Source organism: Motacilla alba, chromosome 1A (assembly GCF_015832195.1).
Source record: "Motacilla alba alba isolate MOTALB_02 chromosome 1A, Motacilla_alba_V1.0_pri, whole genome shotgun sequence".
In the NCBI taxonomy this organism is placed as follows: domain Eukaryota; kingdom Metazoa; phylum Chordata; class Aves; order Passeriformes; family Motacillidae; genus Motacilla; species Motacilla alba.
Window position 1 is genome coordinate 67,429,144 of NC_052031.1, and position 24,703 is coordinate 67,453,846.

General features: G+C 42.3%; 1 protein-coding gene across 24 annotated transcripts in view; it reads left to right on the forward strand.

The window, feature by feature from the left end:
* The window catches only part of CACNA1C (calcium voltage-gated channel subunit alpha1 C), a 464,806-nt gene that overhangs the window by 329,142 nt on the left and 110,961 nt on the right, over positions 1-24,703 (forward strand). For 14 of the 24 annotated variants that reach the window (XM_038153847.1, XM_038153871.1, XM_038153848.1 and 11 more), the window contains exons 10-11: positions 14,464-14,538; positions 16,535-16,625. In XM_038153847.1, coding sequence (XP_038009775.1) covers positions 14,464-14,538; positions 16,535-16,625 — 166 coding nt within the window. The remainder of the gene's footprint in view (positions 1-14,463; positions 14,539-16,534; positions 16,626-24,703) is intronic. The other 10 variants (XM_038153869.1, XM_038153854.1, XM_038153857.1 and 7 more) reach the window with 1 other exon arrangement.

A 24,703-nucleotide genomic window follows, 5' to 3' on the forward strand; every position in this document is an offset into this window, starting at 1 on the left:
AAGTCATATCCAACATAGTACTGTAAATTCAAGAACTGATTTGCAAGTCGCTTACCCTACTAAAATTAAAAGTCCAATCATTCTTCAAGGCCCTATTGTAATGGAACTGATGGCTGTAGATAATTTAAGTTTTCGTGTAGCACAGCAGAAAAAAACCCAGTACAAATCAATGTGTTGTCTATCAAAATCATATATTTCAGATGGTACATTAAATAATGAAAAGTGTGTGTCTGTACATGCAGATTTATGCCTCTGTTGAAGTGGGAATAGTGCACAATTGAAGACAAAAAGTACAGACGTACAGGCAGGTTTTAAAATATATATTAAAAAATTCATCCATTTAAAAAGAAATAGTACTCAATCTTCACCTTCAGAGCATTGCTGTAGTGCCTTAGTGACCTTTGGAAATGTTCATTAACATCTGAGTTCGCTGCCTCTAAGGAATCAATGACAACCTAACTTTTTGGTGAACTATAGGTTTTGTCTCACTCTTTCAACCACTGTTACTTTTGAACATCTCCGTAACTGGGAATTAGACTGCATTTAGTCACAGGTTTATGAGAGTCTTCCCTGGAAAAAAAATTGTTTTGAGACAAGGAAAGAAGTTTTCAGCAGAAAAAGCAAAATTCAGAAGGAATGGGTACCTCTTTGACCATTACACTTTTGGAAAATCTGTGTCTTTCATGGGAACAATTTGTGCTTCTGCCCATCAGGCCATAAATGAGAACAGGAGAGATGGTAGTTTAAATAGAAGGGAAGAGTTTGAGAACTCTAGAAATAGAAGCCTCAGTAATTTCAATCTAAACAGGGCTTTATTCCCAAGAACTCCAATAGTAGTTTGTCACTAAATTCTGTCAACCCTTTGGGAAAGTTAGTGATGTGGAGCTGTTGGATAGAGCGAGCTTTGTGTACAGATCTAGTCATGACACCAAGGTAAAAGCACACCAACTTCAGTTTGTACATCAGTTCAATTTGTATATATAGTAATTTCATATGTCAGTCTGCTCAGTGGCCTCCAAATCATGTGTTTAGTGAACAGGCTTTAGTGGCTTATTACTTTCAGCCTGAAATAAAAGATCATGGTGCTCTGTGATAATGTCTAAGGTAGGAAGGATTTTCAAAGACTGAGCTACAAGCTAAAATTTCAGGGTGGCCTAAAATACTCTTGGTTCATCTTCTGCAATGAAATTTAATGGGCAAGTGCACAGCTGGGGAATCAACAAGGAAGATGCAGAGGGGAAAATGAGAGAGTGGATATTTAAAAGATAACTATTTTACATCCAGTCTTGACCCTCACTGCCTTAAACCCCTGTCTTCTTACTGTATGAGCAAAAAGGTGCTGTTCTGAGTTAATTTCTGTTTAGCAGAGGACACTTTAACTTGTCTGTCAACAGCAAATTAGTTCATCCTGTATTATTCTAGATTCATCCACAAAATCTGTCCTGATGTATTTTACATACACATCGAAGGACACGGACAACCACCCCTTGACAGGCAGGTACAGATATTGTCAAAAAGCAATTTTAAAAACCCACATAGGGTTTGCATGGAATTTAAGATCATCTAAACAAAAGCTCTAAGAGGCACAGGCTGGAAAATGAAACCCTTATTAATTTAATCCCACCAGTGGTTTGAGAAAGGCATCATAGAATGTGGTTACATTTTACTTTCCATATTTAAATACAAGGAAATCAATGCCAGTCTTGTAAAATGATTTATTATCTGTCAACACCTCATCTAAAGAGGAAGAAAGCACAATCTCTTCTACTTTTATCATTGTCCACTGATGTGGAAAATAATCATCTGGTAACCAAGAAGAGATGAGCTGCAGTGCCAACAATTTGTAGGCATTTCACAAGGGCACCTGATAGGTACTTCACAAGCTTAGTAACTGGGATAGATCAATTATCTTTCCCCTGGAGACAGGGGGACAAAAGAAGTGTATACTGTGCCACCAGGTTGTTCTAGGGGGAAAAGAATCCATGTATTAATGTGCAGAGGTTCCAACATGTGGTTTGTTTGGACAGGAGTGACAGCAGCTCCCACCTGTGTGCTGTGCCCAATGGAAAATGAACCCAGTGGCATTTTCCTACCTTGTCATCTTTTGAAGTAGCTTATACATTGCTCTTAATATAAATACCAGGGTTTGAGGACACCTAATGAAAGGCCTTTGTAAATGATAAGTCAGCTTTGTTTTTGTTGTGTGGTTCTTCACAGAGAAGCTCAGGTTGCAAAATGCAGCATGGGTTTCTGCTACAGATGTCAAGCTTGAGTCTATAATTAGGATGCTGCCTAGAAAAAGCTTCTAGGACATTAGTTCTCACATTAGGCTGAATCACTCCTACAGTCCTCAGGCAAAAATTGTACTGAAATTCCTGGGGATTTTGCCTGGGTAAGGACTTGGGCCCCAACTGGATTAATCCAAGGTCAATAACAAAACATGCTCATGTCAGCACTCAAAAAGGTTGCTCAGTGTGAGGTCTTGGAGCACAGAGGCTTCTCAGTGCTCACACATCACTTCAATATTGTGTAACTGGCATTCACCAAGGGAGAGTGTGAGGTATCTGGGGTCTGAAATCACTTACAGCACTGGGCAGTCCACTGAGTACTGTTTGCCCAGTCTGGCATGGATATGATCCACAGTCACTACAAGCATGTGTTTCCCATAACTATACTGAAATAAATGTGTGATCAGATCCAGAAATCTCTGCTATCCTGAAAAGGAAAAGCTATACATATCAGGAATAATTTAAAAAAAATAATAAAAAATAAAAAGAGCATTTTGAGGCTTTATAGTGACCCTGCAGGTAGCTGTGGTAGCAGAGTACACAGGGCAATGATCTTCAGTGATGGAGGTGAAAGTAAAGTAAAGCTGCCATTTCCAAGCATAATTTTTATTGTGTTATTTCTGTGCAGCTCAAGTAACAAAGAAAAAGATCATTTAGGATAATTCTTCTTCCACCTATCCATCAGTGTCAAGAAAACTGTGATGTCAACATTTGACTTTTTCCTATTAGGATAAAATCAAAACTGAGAGTAGATTTTCTTCGTGACTCTCTTAATATGTTGCTGTCTTTTTTTTTTTTTTTTTTTTTTTTGTGAGTGAAAAAACAAGGAAGCAGTAGATCCTTATCCTTTATTGTTTTGTCCTTCTCCCTTTCCAAGAGGAAATACTTGGGAAAACAGTTAGTCTTCTCAACAAAGTGAAATTTAAAACTTGGGGGTTTAAAATATGCTTTAAAATGCTTCAGCTGCAACATTGGTTCTTGAAATATGTGTATGCAGGGCGATATTTGGAGAGGAATGAAATCTTTTTCTGGACTCCTTTGTCCAATTAAAAAAAAAAAAAAGACATGGGAAAGCTACATTATATTTTCAGGATCACCCACCCCCACAGTGCCAGTGGCACAGGCTCTCACACCATTTTCTACCCTCCACAGCAGAAAGAGCAGAATTTTGATCCTGGATTGCATCACATAAGGCATTTCCAAGTTTGATCAGGGTGGTTTTGAACTATTTTCCTTCTCTGGCAATTCACAGTAATCATACTAATCATTTTAAGAAATACAAGGGGGTTTTTGTTCCCCTGAATGTATGGATGGTTCACTCCATGTAAGTGAATCAAAAAGTCTGGTTTTCTGGTTTTTGTTAGCAATATAATTTAATAACCCAGCCTTTAGCAAAAGCAGCTTTTAGGTTCATTGTCCTGCAGATTTCACAACTTCCCAGTTTTTCTTTCTTTCTGTCTCAAAGGAAGATTTGAGCATAAAACAAAAAGCAAGCAACCATTTGAAAACCTTCTTCTTCCCCTTCTTTCTCTGCTGGTAAGTTACTGCTAGGATAGATAAATCCCACCTAACCCAACAAGATGTTAAAGCAGTTTAGCTCAAGCCTGTACTTTCTGTCAAAGCACAGCGTGGAGAAAACAATGTTTCCTTTGTTTGAACAGAAGGAGCTGCTGGTATTCAGGACAAAGCTGTGGCCAATGCAACAACCTATAATTCAGCAGTAATTTGTTCCAACAGAGGATCAGAAGGCCTGATATAATTTGGTGAAGAGGGAAAAGTGTTCCTAGGAATCAGGGAAATTCCCCCATTTTGGGAAGGTGGGCTACATTCAGGCACATGCCCAATTCCATCAGGCAGCTCACTGAGTGACAGCTCTGAGATAATGAGCTGATCCTAAGAGGGTCACTGTGATGAGCACCAAATCTCTGTGCCACTTCTGTATGGGAGAATGGAAGCCAGCATGGAGACCAAACTCAAAAACTGTGCTACTTTTTGCCCACAGGCTCATTTTTTTCTTCTTGCTGCCTTGCAGGCATCAAAGGTTACAGCAATTAGATAAGCTTCCAGGTTAATGTAGTTTACATCTTGGGAAAAAAACTCTTCCTATAATATCCTCTCTGACTGAAAAAGTTTTGTGGTGATCTCCAGTGCTCTTGCTCTCTTGCAGCTGAGAATTTGGCTTGTCTTGTTCAACTCACAGGTCCTTCCAGTTCCTCCTTTCCCTGGTTCTTGTGTCCTGAAGCACAAAGAACTTTATACTGAGAGCTGCTGGAGCACTGCTGTGTGACCAGCTATAGCATATAGAGACTGACATTAATGTTGATAGGGCATTAAGTTTATCCACTATAAAAGCTATTTCCCTAGCAAAGACTGACTGGTGAGATAACACCTCTGTTTCCCTGCTAGAAGAGAGACTTGTGTTGGTGTAGGAATTCTCTTATAGTACCAGTTTGTTACACAGAAATATCTTTGAAGGTAAGGCTTTAGAGGGAATCCATTGTTCATATAGCTGGCAAAGGCACCTGTGTGCAAATAATTTAATCTCTACCTGTTCTTGTTTCTTGAAGCTGTCAAGATTATCCATTGACACTGGTTCTACTCCTCAGGAGAGGACAGTAGTCTGTGAGAAAGCTGCCTTTGCCACACCTTCTGATTAATTGCTTTATGTCCCATGGTTAGAGAGGCATAGAAAACATTTGGTACCAGCATCTCCACAGAAAAGTTTCTGAAGAAATGCCACAAACCCCCAAGCTGAGTATTCACAGAGCAAGACCATTTCTTATTTCATTTTTTAGGCAGATGCCTAAAGTGTGCTCTTAAATCTTTGCAAGGACACTTACAAAGTGGTTTCAAAAACTGTGGAGTATTCAGCAGTTCCTGCTGAAGTCAGTGAGAATGACCCATGGTCAGTGTTTCAAAGTTACCATTGCAGATGTAGTCTCAAGAGCCTCTTCACTGAGAAGAAAGCCCTGGTGAGCAGGACTGATAGCTTAAATCCTGAGCATTGTTTTGATGTGGTATGAAGAGCTGTCAGGAGAGGGGCTGTGGTGCTCAGGAACGGTAGCTGAGGGACATGAAGCATGTGTTTTGAGTTAGAAACAACTGCTGGGGATGAGAACCAGTTTTATTACAGTAATGTCAGCCAAGATCAAAGCCACAGTGTGTCTGGCACTATATATACAGAAATTAAAAGTATGTTGTATGTATTTCCTTTTTACAGGAAATCAAAACTAGTAAAGATGGGGTTCAGCTGACTAAACACATTAATCTAATGCCAATTTAGACACCTCATTATACCCAAGACCTTCACTGTGCACTGACAAGTCAAGTACAGCAACTGAGGCTTGTACTCTTGTAGTGTGATAGCTGGAAGGAATATCCCAAATGGAGTGTCAAAAATGTCATCCAGTGCCTCAGAAAAGGCAATTGAGTGGTTAGTCCAAAGACATGTAGGAAAAGTTTAGTACAAGTAGAACCTTCAATACTGATCCTGTAAGCTGAATGTCTTAGAAGAGTGTGATGGAACCTGCTGTAACAGAAATTGTTCTGGTCTGATGGTTTTTTTCTTCCTTGTCTAAGTTTTTATTCATAATGACCTAACTTTTTGTCTTCCCTTATGTGCTTTATGTTATAACTTGAAGATTCCTGTGCAGAGAGGTAAATACTGAAGCCCAGACCAAGAGCTCTGTTTGGGAAGGATTCAGAGCAGGAAGTCTGGAAGAGCCCAGGACAGGCTGAGGGATGCAGGAGGTGCGTTAGCAGAGCTCTCCTGGGGAAAATCTCATTTCCTCCACCTTGCCCAGCCCTGACTGCCAGGCAGCTTGAGCAGTTCATCCCTTGTTTAAGTCAATTCACAAGCAAGCGCAGAAGAAGGCAAAGATAAAAGTATTTTGTTTTAAACACAAGTGGGGTTGGAATACTGACCCTGCTGTTGCACAGGCAGTGCAGTGGAGCTGTGCAATGAGCTGTGGCTGACGGGAGATTTGAGGCACAGCTCAGAGACAGGGAGTCTTGGTGACATTACACAGCTGAACTGGCACATATGTAACCAAACTGGCAGCCAGTGCTGAGCAGCTGACAGCTGTGAGTGGCACCCAGCCCTTTTCAGTGCTTTGGGAAGCCTGGGAAGCTTGCAGCAGGACCCTGGTGGAGGCACGGCTCCAAGGGAGCAGCAGTCACACCCTCACTCTGTGCCTGCTCCCTTCTGCTTACTGGGTATCCACTCAGTGCAGTCTGCTAGTGGGATAAAAATCTCTGCTGTGTCTCTTGTGTTTGCTCCTGGGGAGAAAAGCAGGTCTCTCCATGCCAGTTGTCTCATAGACAACATCAAGCCTGGAGAGGTGGCGGGGGAAGGAAAATGTTTCCAACTGAGGAACTGAACTGAAAATAGCTGAGGCACTGAGTCTGCCTGCTGATGACAGCAGCTCTTCAGTTAGCAGGACTGTGGAACAAGACAACAGGTTAGAGAACTGGCCTTTCAGATCTTGAGGCCTAAATTCAAATTCAGCTTTAGTGCCCACAGGTGTCCGTAGGGCTGCTCGCATCCTCACTCTCATTTACAAAGTTCACAAACCACAGCATGATGCATCTCTCTCCTTTTCTGTCAGCCCAGGTTCAAACTGAATTGTAAAAGGACTTGTAGTGAACCCAAGGATAGGAGTCCCTTTGGATCAGGGGGAGGATGTTACCAACTGCATTAAAATCCCTAGTCTGAAGTAGCAGAAGGGTTAAGCATCAGAACAAGGATGCAGTGGCAGAGCTGCTGGATCCTCACAGATGTGCAGATCAAAATGTAAGTGTATTATGTGGCCGCTGGAAGAACCAGAGCTGAATAACAGGGCTATGCCAGGTCATGAATGACTTGTTTTAACACAGCTGTGTGAGGGCAGCTTGCATAACACCTGCCCACACTAAGCTTAACACAAGCTGTTGTTATCAGTCCCTCATTCTCCTGCATGCTGGAAGTATTTGCAAACCAGGAATCTATTATTTCAAGGCCACTATAAAATACCTATTTCTTTGGCTCAGGGTAATTAGCCTATTCTCAATGCCTTGCTCAAGAGGTAGAAAAGCTTTAATCATATGTTTGACAAGCTGACTTTAGAGGCAGGGCTCTCTAACTTCAAGTTTTGCTTTTCTCCTGGCTGCACAGAAATACACAGCCTGCCCAGCTAGCACATCTCGTGCTTCTGACTCATGATATTGTGATGATAGTGTCTAGTATCAGACTAGTGAATATGTTAGTAAAAGTGTCTGAAATACCACATGCAGGAGCAGCACACAGAATCAAAAGCATTTTATTTACTAGGCACAGAAGAAATGTAGCAGGGCAGAGTTTCAAAACAAGAGTTTTATGCGCATTTGGGAGAGGTGAGCTTCATTTCAGGTCATGAGGCTGGACTGAATCTGTTCAGTGTGATGCAAGAACACACCTCCAAGGGGCTGCTGCTTTCACAGAGCCCTGGCTCTGGAGACACCTAAATCTCCTGTATGTGTTGCTGTGTCTGTTGATCAGTGAACTGAATTGCTGGATTGTTTGCCATCAAGGAAAGCATCATCCATAAGCCTTCTCACACATCCCACGTGAATCCTGCTATTAGAAAATGTCTCCACTTGCTGAGCACTCATCTTAAGTCAGGCACTGTCTGTTCAGATGGACAGGGCCTTGCTGCTGTTTTTTCTTCATAAGATTAATGCTTAAATATTTTAAACACTACTCCTAAATTGGGTTTCCCTATATTCAGGGAGCACACAGTACTCTTCCAGCTTGCAGAGCAGTATTCCAGATTAAAATTCTCACTTTTTCTTTCCTACCATCTCTTTGCCTGTGTCCCAGTCACTACCCAGTTGTTCTGCCTGTCCTTTGAAATAATATAGCCCAGTTTTTCCCTCACATCCTCACATTCACTTTTCCTTGTGTGATTTTTTTTGGTTGTGGTTTTTTTTGTTGGTTTTTTTTTTTTGGGGGGGGGGGGGGGCAGTGTTTTGGTTTTTGGGTGATTTTTTCAGGGTTTGGTTTGGGTTTTTTTGGTGTTTGGTTTTTAGGGTTTTTGGGTTTTTTTGTTTGGTTTTGTCTGCCAACAAGAGCCAGCCTCCTGGATAATACTTTCCTTCTTCTATACCAGAGAAGATACACTTTCTCATTGGCACAATTCCTGCCTAAAGTCCCTGGTTGTAGAGGCTTCCTCTGGGGGAAATGTCCATTGTGAACTATCAGGGCATGATTTCCCACCCACTGCACCACCCAAACAGTCTCTGCTGTCCTGACCCATCCTCTTATGTGCTGTAGATCACAAATTGTAGGCCACTCACCAAGTCCTCAGGCATCACCCACCTTGAAATGGCTTTTGACAGGCAGGAATGTCATAAAACAGCCAGAGTGCATCTCAGTCACTTTGAAGCTTAACAGTCCAGGTGTAAAGCAGACACCTAGACTCCCTGGAGAGTTTCTGATGACCTAAGCAGATCAGCTTGGAAGGAGCTTCTATATTTTTATTTTTTTTTTGCTTCTCCCAGCCTCTGCAGGGAAGATGGATTCACAGGGCTGTGCACTGCAAGAACAAAGATGCTGCTGCTGAAGTAGAGATCCTAATCAGAGTTACCACCCCATCATGCAGGTGTACATTTGTGTAGGTGGGCAGATGCAGAAGTTCCCCATGAACAGGAGCTGCAGAATGGGCTGCAGTTGCAGAACCCAGCACACGGGCTGCTTTGAAACCACATTTGTGCTTAAAATCTGTGTCCTGTCTATCTTCATTAATAACAATGCAAGTGAGAAATAGGAATAACTTCATGATTATTAGAGGCACAAAAGGCAGAGGGATTTTTGGCGGTTTTTACTGTCTCCAGGGCACTTCCTTTGCCATTAGTTATTTTGCTCATGATCAATGTTTGTATCACTTTCCAACACATTATCTGCAGGGTTTGCAGCTCTCATGCCCCCATTTCCGAGGCGCCTGCAAGACCAGCCTGCAATAATGGAATCCTTCTGTTTTTCTAGTGAGATGGTCCTGCTTTTTTGTGCCCACATGTAATTTTGTGGGGTTTTTTCAGGAGCATTTGATGGCACTACTGCCTCTGCTAAAAATCATAAAGAATGAGAGAAAGCTTGTAGAGCTTGTAGAACTCTTACAAATGGGCTGTTGTAATTTGTTCACAAAATGCTGCTGAAAGAGTCATAGATCCTCAGTAGTTTTGCCTTTCCTTCATTTTGTCTGTCCATCCTTGAGTTTCTTCAGAATTCTCTAGGGAACCATAGAGGTTGCTAAAAATATTATACTGGCACAAGAAACACTATAAACCATGTCCTGGCAAATAAATGTCTTGCACTTTGGCACCTTAGTTGTTGCTCCTAGCAAGGCAAACAATGCAAGTCATTTATCAGAGAAGAAAATCAGTTCAGGAGGTCATAGGAGGATCCAGATTCAGGAGAGGGACATCTTTCAAGGTGTGTTCTGGTAGCACCTCTGTCACCCCGTGACCCAGCCAATCTGTCCTCCTTCAGCCACAGGGATTGTGAGAGTTGCTTGCACTGCCCTTGCAGGCAGATTCTCTGCATGGAATGGGCTCCCACAGCAGACTCAGGTGTTTGCTCAGCAGCACAGCAGTTATCCAGGGACACTGCCCCTCTTGCCCTTTTCAGCAGAGAGTTAGACTTCTTTCTGCAAAGTCTACTTTTGGGTGAGTCCCATGCCCTGTGCTTATGAGGTATTTTGAGATACCACAGGTTATGCAAAGAAAAGCTTTGTCCTTCAGGCAGGAAATGCAAAGAGATTTTAAGTTCTTCCTTTCAAATCCAGAACAGAACATGTGTGCCACTGGCAAAGGCTGTCACTTGGCAGGGCCAGCAGTTCAACTGTGCCCATTACTTGGTCCTCTGTGCACGTGCATTCCAGTCACTGGCTGTAATGAACAAATATTTATGGAATCCAGCATATTACTGTCAATATTGCTATTTAAAAAAGGGAAATGGCAGCTGCTCAAACTGGCTGAGGAGTTTGTTACAGAAAAATAAGTCCCAGGAAGATTAATTAGCAGCAAGGTAATGCATTTATAGGTGTGCAGTAATCTGCATGTGGTAATGACAGATCTGTTAATCACAGGCCTGCACAATTAATACATTTCACTCTCTCTCCTCTTCCCCTTCTGTAAGATACAGATTTATGTAGCCCATAGCTACATCCCCTCAACATGTGTATGGACATATGGTGACTCTCTGGAAGGGGAGAAGGATGAGTTAAAACAAGCCTTTTATAAATAAAATATACACTTTGCAATTCATATTGTAAAACAGATAATCTATCTGTGAATGAAACATTTGATGATACAATACTCCATCTCAGTATTGGCAATGCTCCTGCTTTGTGCTGCTCCATTAAGTGGAGCAGTGTTACACTGCACCAGCCACTGTGCTGCAGTCCAGTGCCCAGCCTGGGCTTGGTGTAATCTCAGTTCCTGTCCCTACTCAGTGCCTTTCATGGGTGGAAAGATGTTTTCACCAAAAGCCTTTTCCTGTTTGACTGAAGTGGATGCAACTGGCAATGACTTCATGCCTCTTTATTGCTATCCTTGTGTTCTGTGGCTGACCTTGAGTGAGAGTGAGAATCCAGCTCGTTCTCCTTGCTGTATTCATCTGTGCATAATCCAAAATCAGGTTATGCAAAGTGTGTATGTTACATGTGTTTAATGTAATATAGTGTATAATACTGTCCATTATTAGTATTGGTCTCTGAGCCCTTAGAAAATACTTTTCTGAATATTTTCACAATTTTTTACTGTGGTATTTTTACTGTGCTAGATTTATTGACACGTTGTCTAAGTTTGGGAGGCACGCAACCACCAAGATCCTACACATAGTTCAAGTTCCCTTTCTTCTTCTCCTGTAAAAGCTTTTCTGCCACAGAGCTCCTTTTCAAAGCAGAAAACACTAAAGAATTCCCCAGTCACATCTACTATATTTTCCTGACAAAATCGGGACATCCATGGAAAACTAATGTCTTACCTCTGCAATTTACCTTCTGGATGCTGTTTGCATTTAAGAGCATAGCCACTGATTGTTCCCAAGGCACTGCAAGCATGGAGCAGAGTGAAAGCTGTATCTTATTTAAATTAATGAGTAAGATGAATGACTGCAGCATTTTCAAAACAGGCAGAAGAGGAAAGCTAGGCAATATTCACATATTAATTAAAATGAGAGCTCTCCACCAAAAAAAAAAAAAAATTAGTCAATTGATATTCTGCCCATAGACTCATTCATGAAATGATGGGCGTGAAAGGCACCACAGGAAGCAGGGTTTTACCAGAGACAAAGTCATTCACTTGATACACATACTGTTAAAGGAAGCAGCCTGGGTATTGCAATTTATTCATGTTGTGCTTGATGGGAAAAGAAATCTTAAATCCAGCTGGAGAACTCACAGGACTACTTTGCTCTTTAGGTTTGCTTTATAGTTGTGCAGAGTCCCACTTGGGAGACATTAGCATCAGTAATAACTGTAGAACTTAGCACTTACGTGTGTCACCTGCACCTCTCAGAGAGGCTGGCAGGGCAGCTGCAGAATTGCACCTCCCTGGCAGAGAAACTGAACAGGTATGTACAAAAGCTTGGCCATATGGCCAAGGTGACACAATAAAGTGACATGATGGGCATGTGGCCTCAGGTCTCTCTGACCTCAAATGCCAGTGTGGGCAAAAGGGGTTTTTTAGACCCATATTTTGCAAAGTAATTCATTACCAGTAGACTTTGGCATACTGGAGAAATTAGAGTCTGAGTGAGCATATTATCAAAGTCAATCAGATGTATTGCTGGCTTTTTTAAATCTAAAAACCCACTGCAAGGCTGTTTCACTATGAATACTGCTGGATAGTCCCACTGTTTCAAGTCAGGTGCCCAATCCAAGGATGTAAAATAAATGTCTTCTTTAACCAGTCCATACAACTGAGGGACACATCAGCATGGCATTCAGAAAACCTGTGGTTTCTATCTGCCTCTGTAGCCTAACTCAAACAGCTAAATCAGAGAGGGGAAGTCAGACAATGTGAATAGCCTCCAGTATACCCAGTTTTATAGTTAATGCCCAGATCTGCAAAGTCATGTGGTAACATATCCCACTAAAATCTGTGAAAAGTTTGTTTTGTCTGTGTTTCTGGAACCGGGCACCCTTTGCCCAAGCATGATTGCCTCTGAGTCTTAAAATGTCACAGTATAAAAGTGAGATTCAGCAAGAAGTGTGACAGCATTATATAATCCATGGAAAAAAATCTGAATATTAAAATTACTTCCACTGCCAAGATGACAAGAATTTCATAAATGCAAGATGCAACAGTGGAAACGATTTTTCTGAACTGGGAAGCAAATATTGTTCTCCAAGTGTGTGAAGGCAAAATCATCTCAGGACTGCACAGAAGGGTACTTGCTTGTGCCAGTTTTCTGTTTCAGTGGTTGGCTGTCTTTTGGCAACCTGCCATCCAATAATTCATTGCATGCCCATGGGGCATTTCATCGGGGGAGGGACATATGTTAGTGCGAGAGCAGAGCTGGTATCAGAGCTTGATGCCAGTGACATGGAACAGAGGCTCTCAAAGGGTCTTGCACATCTGTCTAGTCAGCCACAGATTGCAGACTCTGCTCTCATTTTTCTCTGTCTGTTAGGTCTCAGAGCTAGAATTAACATGACACAAAGCATTTTTTTCAGATTTGTTTCTAAGGAAGCTGCTGCACAGCTTTTGTTGGTGCTTTAACAGCTGCAGGAATGCTATGTAAGTGATGTGAAAATGGAGTTTAGGTAGTCCAGGAGAAAAGGTCTATGTTCAGTGATGAGCCACACTGTGGCAAGATGTAAGAAGTGCAAAGGCTTCAGAAGGAACTGGAGAGAAATCAAACCTACTGCTCCTATGCTTTGCACTCTGCTAAAACCATGAGATACTTGCCTGCCTTTAATAAGTTGTTTCACTTCCCTTTTAAAGAATTGCCATCTATGCTACCTAGAGAATATGTAACTAATGGGAGATTTCATCAACTCCAGTGGGTTATGGATACAATGATATATCTAAAAAAAGGAGATTCCCATGTAAGCAAAGCCACCATGATTTGTATCAGACTTTGCATATTTTTTGCCTTTGTCTCAATTCCCAAAATTACAGGGAGGAAATGGCCATTGAGACAGCATTGTCTGTATGCCATGGTCCTAAACACAACTCTGGTCTGGACTTGAGCCCACCATTTGGAAAAAACATCTCTTCCTGATTAAAACATTCCTGTGGTGGATTTACCACCAGCATTCTTGGTACATGGTTCCAGTAATTAATTACCCAGACTGCAAAAAATGCCTGCCTTGTTTCTAGACTGGAGCCAGGGTGTGGGCACAGGGTCTGGCTTCTCTGAGAACTGAGTCAGATAAGAAAGCCATCTGGGCTGTACTTGGTCTACTTCCTCTCATATTCAACCCCAGTTTATGCACAACTCTTCTGCAGCATCTTTATTTTCTGGTTGTGGTAACTGGCCTGAATGAACCTTGCAGCACTGCACAAGTGATTGTCCCCTGGCAGCGAAGGTGGTGTGAGCTGCCAGGTAAAGTTATTGTGCTTCTGAGAGCACATGGCATTGGGGAACTCAGCCCTAATGTCCCCTCTGTCCTGACCTTTATCCTCTATTCCTCTAGCACTTCATACCATGCTAATACTTTTGATTGTCCTTAACATTTTCCATCGGCGCAGTGTAATGAGGTGAGGTGTAAATCCTGTGAGGTGGTGCCAGCAAAGTGATCCATGGGGTCTCTTCAGCCCAAGTACCACTGCACCTGCACCTCTCACTTCACTGAAGTTTGACTTTCTGCAGCAGTAAGGTCAGGGAAATATGGGGCACACTCTAAGATGTCTCTGGGATATGACCCATAAACTTCAATTCATTAAGTTCATGTTCTCAAGAGCTGGATATAAAAAAGAGCAGAAAGCAAGTGAGAGTTATGGTCTGACAATCTGTTAGTGATATTTCATACCTCTGTATACCTTTGTTTTGCATTTTGCACTTTAACTCACATGATGAAGTTTTCAGACAGAAGTGGATATCAGGTGTAAGCTGAGTTCCTTGTTTTTGTCTTTTGCCTGTCACTGGCTGCATGTTCTCTGTTGATGTCTTGTTCCTGGTACTTGACACTGACCATCTTGTCTGTGAAAGGAAGCCCTCCAGCTGGTTTGCCTGATGAGAAGAAAGGAAAGTTTGCTTGGTTTAGTCACTCCACAGAAAGCCATGGTAATGTTCCACTGTGCTCTGTGTCCACCCTGCATGTGTGTGTGTGTCTGTGGATCTCTGTGCAGACTGGCCTATAAATCAGATTTGTGTTCTCCTGCATGTGACTGCCTGGCTTTGTCTGTTGCTTGTGCAGTGTCCTCTTCATGCACTCAGGATAACAAGCTGCTCTGCAAATCAATCTCGTGCTAATGTCTTCAGAATAGTTTTCCATTTGCAAATAAGCTCAAATACATCTTGAAAGTGTTTGACCTCATCTTCCAAACCGACTTATGAAATATCAGCATTTTGGTTTTATTCCTGCAAGGCTTACTTTGGACAAAAAAAAAAAAATTAATTACGAATGTTGTTCTTTTTCTTATAGCTTACTTGACTGTTTCATGTATATCAGAACATGAATTCAGTTTATTCCTTAATTTGTCTTTCCAAATAGACAAGATTATTAAAACATCTATCTTCATAAAGGAGCAGGCACCATTAGAGTACAATATTTTATAGTTCTGCCAAAAGTGCTAGAGAGTCCATTATTTCATGTGGTCCATAGAACACAGTACAAGAATTTTAGATTTCCCAGTAAGTGTGTTGGAGGTATGTGAATTGTTGTGATGGGATGAAGGAAAGATAGCTCATTTTGAGGGACATTTCCACCGTAACACTTTCAAAGCAGTAACCCAGAACATTTTTGAAAGAAAAAACATTTCTGATGTCTTTTTAGCCCCTGAAAGAAGACCATGGCCCCATGAACATCAGCCCAATTGAAATGCAGAACCTATTTCTTCTACATTGGCTCATTTTGCACCAATGACCCACAAATAGACATATTCTTACTATTGAGTTACATATTCCTGCAGGTTGTTAGAAATCTCTCCAAAGCTAACAGCACGTGCTCTCAAGCCTCATCTGAGATATGTATCCAACAGCTAATGCACGTCATGTTCTGAAGTTCTGCCAGGCTCCTGGGAGACCTGTTTAACTCCTCCATCATTCACTCTTAAGTATAATATTTTCTCCTTTTTTTTGTGTATTCCAAAATGGGTGAGGAAGGAAGAGGACAAATTTTGGATCCTATCCATTTTCCTACCTTTAAGATTATGTGTAAAGAGTGATTGGAGCTTCTGCAGGAGCTATGAGCAGCTGGGGAAATCAAAATGGTGTGGGTTTGGGGGATTTTTTTTTTTTTTTGGTCTGAAGAAGCAAATAAAATCTTGAGGTTTGAGTACAACTAGAAACAGGTTCTTGAATCTAGATGAGAGAGGTTCACACCTAAGGTTGCTTTCATTTGATGTTTGTTCCATGGTACTTCTGTAAAAGCCTAGAAGGTTCTGTCCAGCTCTTAGCTGTGAGAGTCAATATATACCTGCACCAGAGTCCATATTCCTTAGCTCATTTGTTGGTAATATCTGAGTGAGTCAGAGAGTCTGAATTTCTCTCTTATACCTCTAGGTCCAGTTTCTAGGTGTAAGGTTGAATCACATTTCATGGTCAGCAAATGATAGATGAGCCATCGTTATTCTTCATGTGGTATTTGCTATCAGGCTAACTTTATTTGCATGCATCTCAATCCTGGTACCTTTTATTTGTATTCTAATCATTGCACAAAAGATTGGGGAGGGCAGTGAGGTGGTTGGGCTGCTGCAGGTAAAGAGGCAAATTTTTTTTATATGTTCAGTGGAAACAAACAAAAGCTTCTTATTGGGTTTGTCAGAGTTTTTACTTTCCAGTGGTTCTCATTCATAAAATTTCCAGAAACTGACTCTGAAAGAAGGAGAGCTTCTTCCCATTTCTTTAGCATTTGAGTAACTTGTATGGTCCTGAAGTCTACTAGCCCAACCTGCTCTGTACAGGGAGGCACCAGACTTGCTCAGCAAATTGTTTAATCCTCAGGAGCTGCAGCTGAGGGTCCTTTCATGACGCCAGCTCCTTCAGTCAGGCACTCATTAAGAGGTGTGCCAGGTTCTAATGGCCATCCCTCTCTTTTTCTTCCCTTTGACCCTTGCAGTGAGCATGCCCACCAGTGAGACCGAGTCCGTGAACACCGACAACGTCCCTGGAGCGGATATGGAAGGCGAGAACTGCGGCGCAAGGCTGGCGTGAGTACCCACAGATCGTTCCAAGGAGCCCCCAACAAGGGAGTAACGTGCTCTGACTCCATGATTCAGGAGGCTGAACAACTGCTTCATTAAGCTATACTATACTACACTAATACTATACTAAATTACTTACTAAAGAGATCCTATACTAAAGAAAAACCCGTGACTGTCTGAGACAGTCAGGACACAGCTTTGACCCAACTGGCCAAGGAAACAAAACAACCTTCACCGGTGTCCAGTAACCAAGTCACTTTGGGTAAACAATCTCCATAGCACATCCCACATGTGCAAAACAACAGGAGCAGTGAAGAGAGATAAAAATTGTTTTCTCTTCTTCTCTGAGCTTCTTGCTGCCTTCCCCAGGAAAAATCCTGGGAGAGAGTTGTGCCTGCTACTGTCTGCGAAGAGAGCTGTGGCCACACCCGCACGCAGATCATGTGTCAGGGGCTGGGTTGGACTGGAGGGAAAAGCCAAGCAAGTGTCAGGCTTCTCAAGATGAACAAAACGCACAGGGGGTGAAAGGAGAGGCTGAAGAAGATCTATTGATCCAGGCTCTTATCTTATTTGTGATGCAAACTCACTCTGGACATTAGTGAAGAACTTCTTGTTTTACACAAAAGTAAATAAGGGACAGAGTGCCCAGAATAAGCAGATCTAGTTTTGTATAATATCTAAAAGAGAAACTGGTGGATAAGAGTGTTCTTATTTTAAAATTCCTCTTTTGTGATAGACTTTCAAAACCAGTATATGTAGACTGAAAAGTGGAAATGACTGGTCTGTTATAATTTTTCTTTACAAGAATTCTTGTACAAGAATCTAGAATAAAGATTCTTTCCAAGAATCTAAAAGATTCTTGTACACTTTACAGTGTCATGTAATAGAAACACATTGAGGGTAACTCCCATCCTGCAGACGGAGTTACACCCTTTAAATGCTGAACAGAGTACTGTAGTGAAAAAGAAATACAACAATTAGGAGGGATTAATGCCTCCTTGAAATTACACCATTGTAACAACTGGAGATGCTCAAGAATGTGTGAGATAGCAGTTTAGAAATGCCATAATATGTGGTGTATCTTTTAGCCTCACAGAGAGCAAGTGTAGGCAAGAGGAGTCCTTTATTCCCTTTTGCATTATTTAAACAAGAATGGACTTTATGCTGTGGGGCAATACGTTATTCCCTCCAAATTTCCTTGACACATGAGCTAAACACATCCACACTCATGCTGGAGTATTTTGAGGCCCTGTCCTATCCTGGGAGCTACCTTGGATGTTGCTTGAATGGACCAGATGGGATCCAACCTAGGGTGATGAGGGAGCTGGCAGAAGAACTCTCCAAGCCACTCTTCATCTTTTATCCTCAGTCCTGGCTCACCAGGGAGGTCCCAGATGACTGGAAGCTGGACAACGTGACACCCATCCCTAAAAAGCCAAAAGGAGGATCTGGGAAAGTACAGGATGGGGACAGAGTGGCTGGACAGTGGCCAGGCAGGAAGAGCCCTGGGGATTTGACTGACAGCAGCTGAACATGAGCCAGCAGAGTGCTCTGGTGGCAAGAAGGCCAATGGCTCCTGGCCTGGATCGGGAATGGTGTGGCCAGCAGGAGCAGGGCAGTGATTCTTCCCCTGTGCTTGGCACTGGTGAGGCTGCACCTCGAGTGCTGTGCCCAGTCCTGGGCCCCTCAGCTCAGGAGGGATGGTGAGGGGCTGCAGTGAGTCCAGAGAAGGACAGCAAGGCTGGGGAGGAGTCTGGAACACAAATCCTGCAAGGAGCAGCTGGGACAGTTCAGCCTGGAGAGCAGGAGCCTCAGGGCACACCTCATCACTCCACAAGTACCTGAAAGGAGGGAGTAGCCAGGAGGGGTCAGGCTCTTCTCCAAGGCAACAGCAACAGGACAGGATGACACAGCCTTAAGCTGTGCCAGGGGAGGTTTAGTTTGGACATTGGGAAAAAATTCTTCACAGAAAGGGCAGTTGGACTTTGGAATGGGCTGCAGGGAGCTGCTGGAGTCACCATCCTTGGAGGTGTTTCAGTAAAGACTGGATGTGGCACTCAGTGCCATGGTCTGTCTGAGTGACAAGGTGATGTAAGGCCATAAGTAGGACTTGATAATCTCAAAGATATTTTTCCATCCTGGTCAATTCTGTGTTTTTCTGTGATCTGCCTTAAAAGATGTGGTATGTGGAATATATTGTAATTTCAATTTCAATTGTAATTTCAATTTCAAGAGTCAGCCAGTGACTTACAGGCCCCAAGAGAAATTATTTGTGATCACTTTCCTCCACCTGCCTGCTGCTGGGAACCTGCTGAGTCTTTTAGTTTAGATTATGAGCCCTTTCCTGCAGGAACCAGGCTAGATGTAGTACAGCACTGGGGCAGTTGTAGCCCTTTCTTTGGCACCCCACCAAGCTGCTTGTGCTCTTGGCACTGTACAGGAAGCATCAGCTGGATCCACTCTGGAGAACCCTCTTTGTTCTGCAGCTGTGGTTCACAGAATGGTTCACAGGTCGGAAGGGACCACCCTGGCTCATCTGCTCCAGAGTGGCAGCGAAAGCTGACCCAAACCTTCACAACTCCAACAAGGCCTTCCCTGTTTGTTAGTTTGAGGTGGAGCAGCACATCATTCCTCGTGGGAACCTCCACAGCCTGTGTCAGAAAGCTGTCAGTGTTGCTTTCCAGGAACCTCCTGGACTGGTTGTGCTTTGCTGTGTTGCTTCTTCAGAGTATGTCAGAGTAGTAAGGTCCCTCATATGTGTGGACACAGTGCCAACAAGAATGGCAGCAGTTACTCTAAGGTTTCATGTATTTTTAATATTACAGCTTGCATTCATTTAATGTTCTTAATCCCAAAGGATCCTAAAGCACTTTATGAACTGTAAATGCAGGGATTGTTTTCACAGCATTAGAGTTCAGCCACCTTCAGGGTAAAATGTGACAGGTGTTTAAAAACAACAGGCACAAGTGTTTAAGGGGTTGTATGAGGGATAACTTGTTTTGTGCAGAAACTGCATTGGAAATTTTGGCAACCAGAACACAATTATCTTAGCTGGAATGTGGCCAGGAGGGCTGAAGTTAAACCCAACTCTAAATGTAATCATGGCTTAGGATGGAGTTTACTTAAAATAGCCCAGCGTGCTCACGGGAGAATGGCAGTACCCTGATTTGGCATTAGCAGAAGGGATGGTTAAGTCCAATATATTTTAGGGAAAAAGACATAGGAAAATTACAGGAAAACAGAGTTTCGTTTCTTCTTCTCATGTTGTAAATGTTAAAACAGAGCCCAAAGTTTCAGCAGAGCAGGACATGTATGATTCAGAGAGATAAGCAGTTTCCTTGCCACTTTTCACTTCATCTGGAAATGGGTGATGTATAGTAGGCAAATCAAGATCTGTTATTGAGAAGGGTTTGTTCAGTCCTTACCCAAGGACAGTTGAGAATCCTCAAGGCCTCCTCAGATTGCTTTTCATCTCTCAGAGATGGATAGGCTCCTTCCTCCATGAAAATGAATGGCTGTATCACTGATTATGAAATTGTGGAGTGAGATACAAATTTTGCCAATGCTGCCTGCTTTTGTAAAATATTTGTTTCAAACTTGTGGATTTACAAATGCCTTAGTTATTTGGGCCAATTCAGACCTTCCTCTGATTCGGAGGCTTTGAATCCTTTTTGGTTTCTTTATCACTGTATCACACACTTAGGCAGACAAAGAAACCAGCTGTCATTGTTTCAAGAAGTACTAAGTACTCTTCTTTTTACTGAGTCCTCATTCAAGCCCCCCATAGGTCAATATTCCTTCTGGAACATATAAAATACAAGCAAGGATTTATTTGAATGAGTGTATTCTTTTATTGGAACCTGACTAAGAATCAGAATTTGGCCCAGTGTTCAAGAACAGTGAAAATTCATGTGGGAAGTCAGTTGAGCTTTTAAAAAAGTTCCTCATCAAGCACTAGGTTTTGCATACTAGCATTAATAATATACTAGCACACAGTCATGCCATCCTGATTTGCTCTAGTTGAAGATTAGGCCTGGACTTTTGAGCAGTCTCCTACTCTCTCCTTCTGCAGTTGGAATGGTTAGCCAAGATTTTTGTTTGATTGTTGAGTTTTACCTATTGCAGATGAGTCTTAAGTGTTTCTACCAGCGTTCTAAACTCATCCTGTGAGTCCCCATTGCTTTGCTATGAACACACTCTTTCCCAGAGGGCAGAGGCTGCTCTGGGCAGGCTGCAGCCAGACATGACTGAAGCAATGTGGGGCTTTCAAGTCAAAGGCAATATATTTCTTTATTTATTGACGTCCAGCTGCCCAGAGTGTTTAACCACCCCAGCACCACCACTGCAGTTACAGGCTGAGCTTGCGATCAAAATGCACTCATGATAAAAGGAAAAAGATGCCCAGGAGACTGAAAGAAAATGCTTTTTCATTGAAGGCAACTTAGAATTACTCACTATTCTTTCTGTTCTTTTAAAATCTGTGGAGTTTTGAAGGGCTGGGTCTGTGAGTGACAGAAAGATCTGCTTAAAAAGCCAGGCTCAAATGTGCCTTTTGGAAAAGGAGATCTTCTCTGACAGCCTTTCTCAGCTCCGCAGAGACATATGCTATGTGAGATCAGGAGGGTACCTCTCAAACACAAACTATTGCCTTCTGATAAATTGTCTCAAAGAAGCTTTTACATCTCTAGTATCCATACTACAGAAACTGCCTCTGTCTACTGCCCTGTCTGGAGTAATGCCAGCCCTCAAACCAGCAGGAGTTTCAGGAGGACTCTAAGAATTTTAGACCTAATCTAAGAATTTTAGAACTAACAAAACAAAACACCAACAAAACAAAACAAAAACAAAACAAAAACCAACCAATTTAATTCATAATGATTTCTGGTGTAATTCTGCTGGCAATGGGAGTGCTGTGGCACAGCACTTCCTAAGGAAGTGCACTTTATCAGGCATCTGAATTTGAAAATGGTTTTGCAGGCTTCCCCAGGACTTTGAAAAGCATCCCACAACTTCCACAGTATATTATTCCTGTCATGGCATTGCCTTGTACTGGGCTGACATCTGCCCTGCAGTAGGAGCACAACAGCTTTTATCCTCAAGGACAGCGTTTGGGAGTGGAACTTATCTTATTTTGATGTGTCACAACTTTCACAACCTGTTGCCTCTGGGTACAAAGAAACACATTTCCTCTGCAGCAGGCACCAGTGGGACAAACCCAGACCCAGGAGCAGTGGGGTTCTGTTTGCAGGGTATTCTTACACCCAAAGCTTCCCAATAGCAAGTGATTTCCCTGAGCCTCTGGGGTTACTGCTGTGCAGGACTCAGATTCCTGAGGGCAGGCTATTGCTCACGAATAATCTGTTCTGTGCAGGGTGTCAGCATATATAATCTTCCAATACAAGCAGAATGTTAATTTTCTAATACAACCATACAGATCTGGAGTGCCACAGTGGAGCTTGCTTTTATACATATGCATTAGCTAAAAAAAAAGACCTTTGTGGAAGCTAATGCTCCATAGAGCCTCAATAGAAAAGTGAAGCACTTGAGCTCAAAGGGAAAGAGAGCTTAAAATTATCTGCTTTCATTGAAACAATAACCCACTTGGCATTTTTGCCTTAGCCAGGATTTCCATACATATGGGGGACAGTTCAATTGCTTTTCCACCAAAGACAGTTCAAACAATAAAACAGGATAAACAAAAACTAACAACTTACACTGGCTTTCCAACTGAAAACAGTGTGTCCTGAAAGTTTTGAGCAATGGAAGGTTTCCCTGGCAGCTGAATGATCAGTGATTTTTCCCTTGGTGCTTTTTCTGGCATGGAAATGAATTCCTGTGCAGTTAGCACAGGAGCCAGTGGTAGAGGGAAAGGTTTTCTTGCAGGTTTGCTGTAGTTGTCGCTGGTTTTTACCTTATGAGAAGATAGGCACCTTGAGATGTGATGGAACTGAATTTCCCATCACATCAGGAACAGTGGGAAGAGAAGTCTTCCAAAAGCTCTGAAACCGCTGCTGACTTCAGCAGGAAAACTCACAGGATCAGCCTTATGTGTCAGTCTCAGATACAGCTCTCCAACTTATTGCCAGCAAGGTGCTTTTAATATTCACAGCTAGCTCTAGGTGTGTGTCTAAAGGACAGTAGCATGCTCTTATGGAATAGGAATTTTCTTCCTGCCTCAGATTCTGTGACACGCCTTTCCTGTGACTTGCTACAAGGAGAGCAAGATTTTTTACTGAATGCTGAAATGCTGGCCTGTTTTCCCAGCCTGTAAGAAAGCCTGTTGAATAGCAAACCAACTCAATTTTATGTTAGACAGATCCAATTTTAAGGCTATTCTGTAGATTCTTACTGTGCCACCTTACCAGTTACTGGATAAATGCACCGCGTTGCCCCAAATCAGAATCCATGTCACACCAGGTCTGCCTTCTCTCAGTACTAAAATCTGTAAGATATGGCCAGAGAAGCTCTTTGGATGTTCCCCAAAGTTGTATATAACCTAGAAGCTTACTAAAGTCCAGTTCTGTGCTGCTGCTTTTCTGACAGCTTTTCCTGGTATCCAAAGGTTTTTAGGTGTCCTTATGAAGATGTGGTTGCCTCTAAGTTGGGATCTTACAATATAAAGTAGTTGTGACCAGAGAAATAGATAATGGTCATGTTTGATAATGTCCACACCCAGAAAACAACTGTAATGTGCTCCTTTGTGTCATGCTTGGTGACCTACAAGATTTTTCCAGAATTGGACTGTTGTGCCAATGCTAGAATTGTGTGTTGTGTGTACAATTCCACAGAACCCTCAATCCCTGTTACACAAAACTGTCACATCCTTCACAAATGCCTTCTCTGATGTCCACCATGAACAGGGAAATGAAGGCTTTATCTCTCAGAATGTGGGATATCTCATTAGAGTTATGCTGATTCTCCAGAGTTTATGTTGATAAAAACCTTTAAATTTCACCATCTTATCTGTGTGTTGTACGTAACAATGTAAGGTTGGAGGAGTTCTAGAGAACTTCAAAGTTAGCTAGTCCAACAGAGATCTGATTTTTTTGTGTTTGTTTTTCTAAAAGACAAGCTGAGTTACGTGGTTCCTGTGATAAAAGCACTCAGTAGTGATCTGAAGTGGTTTTCATTAGGCTCCTATACCATCATTTTAAACAAGAGTTTCTCAAGGCATTCCAGAGTTGGACAGAATTGGAGTCACCCTCTTTCTCCCACAAACAACATAAACCTCCCAGGACACCAGAGCTGCAAGAGATCCATGTTTAAACCCAGCAGAGAATCCGGCCCACTCTGAACCCATTCGGTGCCAGCTTGGAGTGTCACAGACACTGTGGCACAATTTCCAGACTAATTCACAGGCCCTAGTGATGCCATAAAAGCATTTTTTTATGTGACATTGGTAACCCAAGTTCTGAAAAAAAAATTTTAATCATAGAGTCATTTGAAAAACGTGTTTCAGATTCGTGCATAATGTTTTCAGAAACATTTATTATACAGTTTATTTCCAAAATTCCATTTCACTCTCTGATTCTACCTCTAAATATAAATCTAATCCTCCTTCCTTGTCCTCTTCCATATATATAGCACACCCACATGTGATAAAGCCTTCTGCCACAGCAGTAAGGCAAGGTGGAGGGAGGGGGATGAAGGCTGTAGGTAACCTGTGGGAGCATTGAATGCACTTGGCTGCTGCTCATAATGCTCCAAAGATATAATTATCACATGCATGATGAGTACTACACCTGCTGCATCTCTTTTGCTTAAATAAATAAAAGATTCCAGTGCTCCCTCACTGAGAAATCATTAAGCAGAGAGGTCACCAGAGGATTTCACACTCCCTGTCCATCCCCTTCCATCTCTCCCTCTTTTTCTCTCTTGCTCTCTCTCCCCCTCTGTCCCTGCCAAACTATTCCTATCAAAATCCTCACCACCTCCTTTCCAGTGCTCAGCTTTCTGCTTCGTTGTGATTTTTACATCTTTTCACTTCCCCTCTTTGAGCCCTCTTTCCTGTTGCCTGTAAATCTGCTCCATTACAGTTCGTAGGTAGTGATCATCAAGCCAGGATTCTCAGTGAGAAGTAGGAA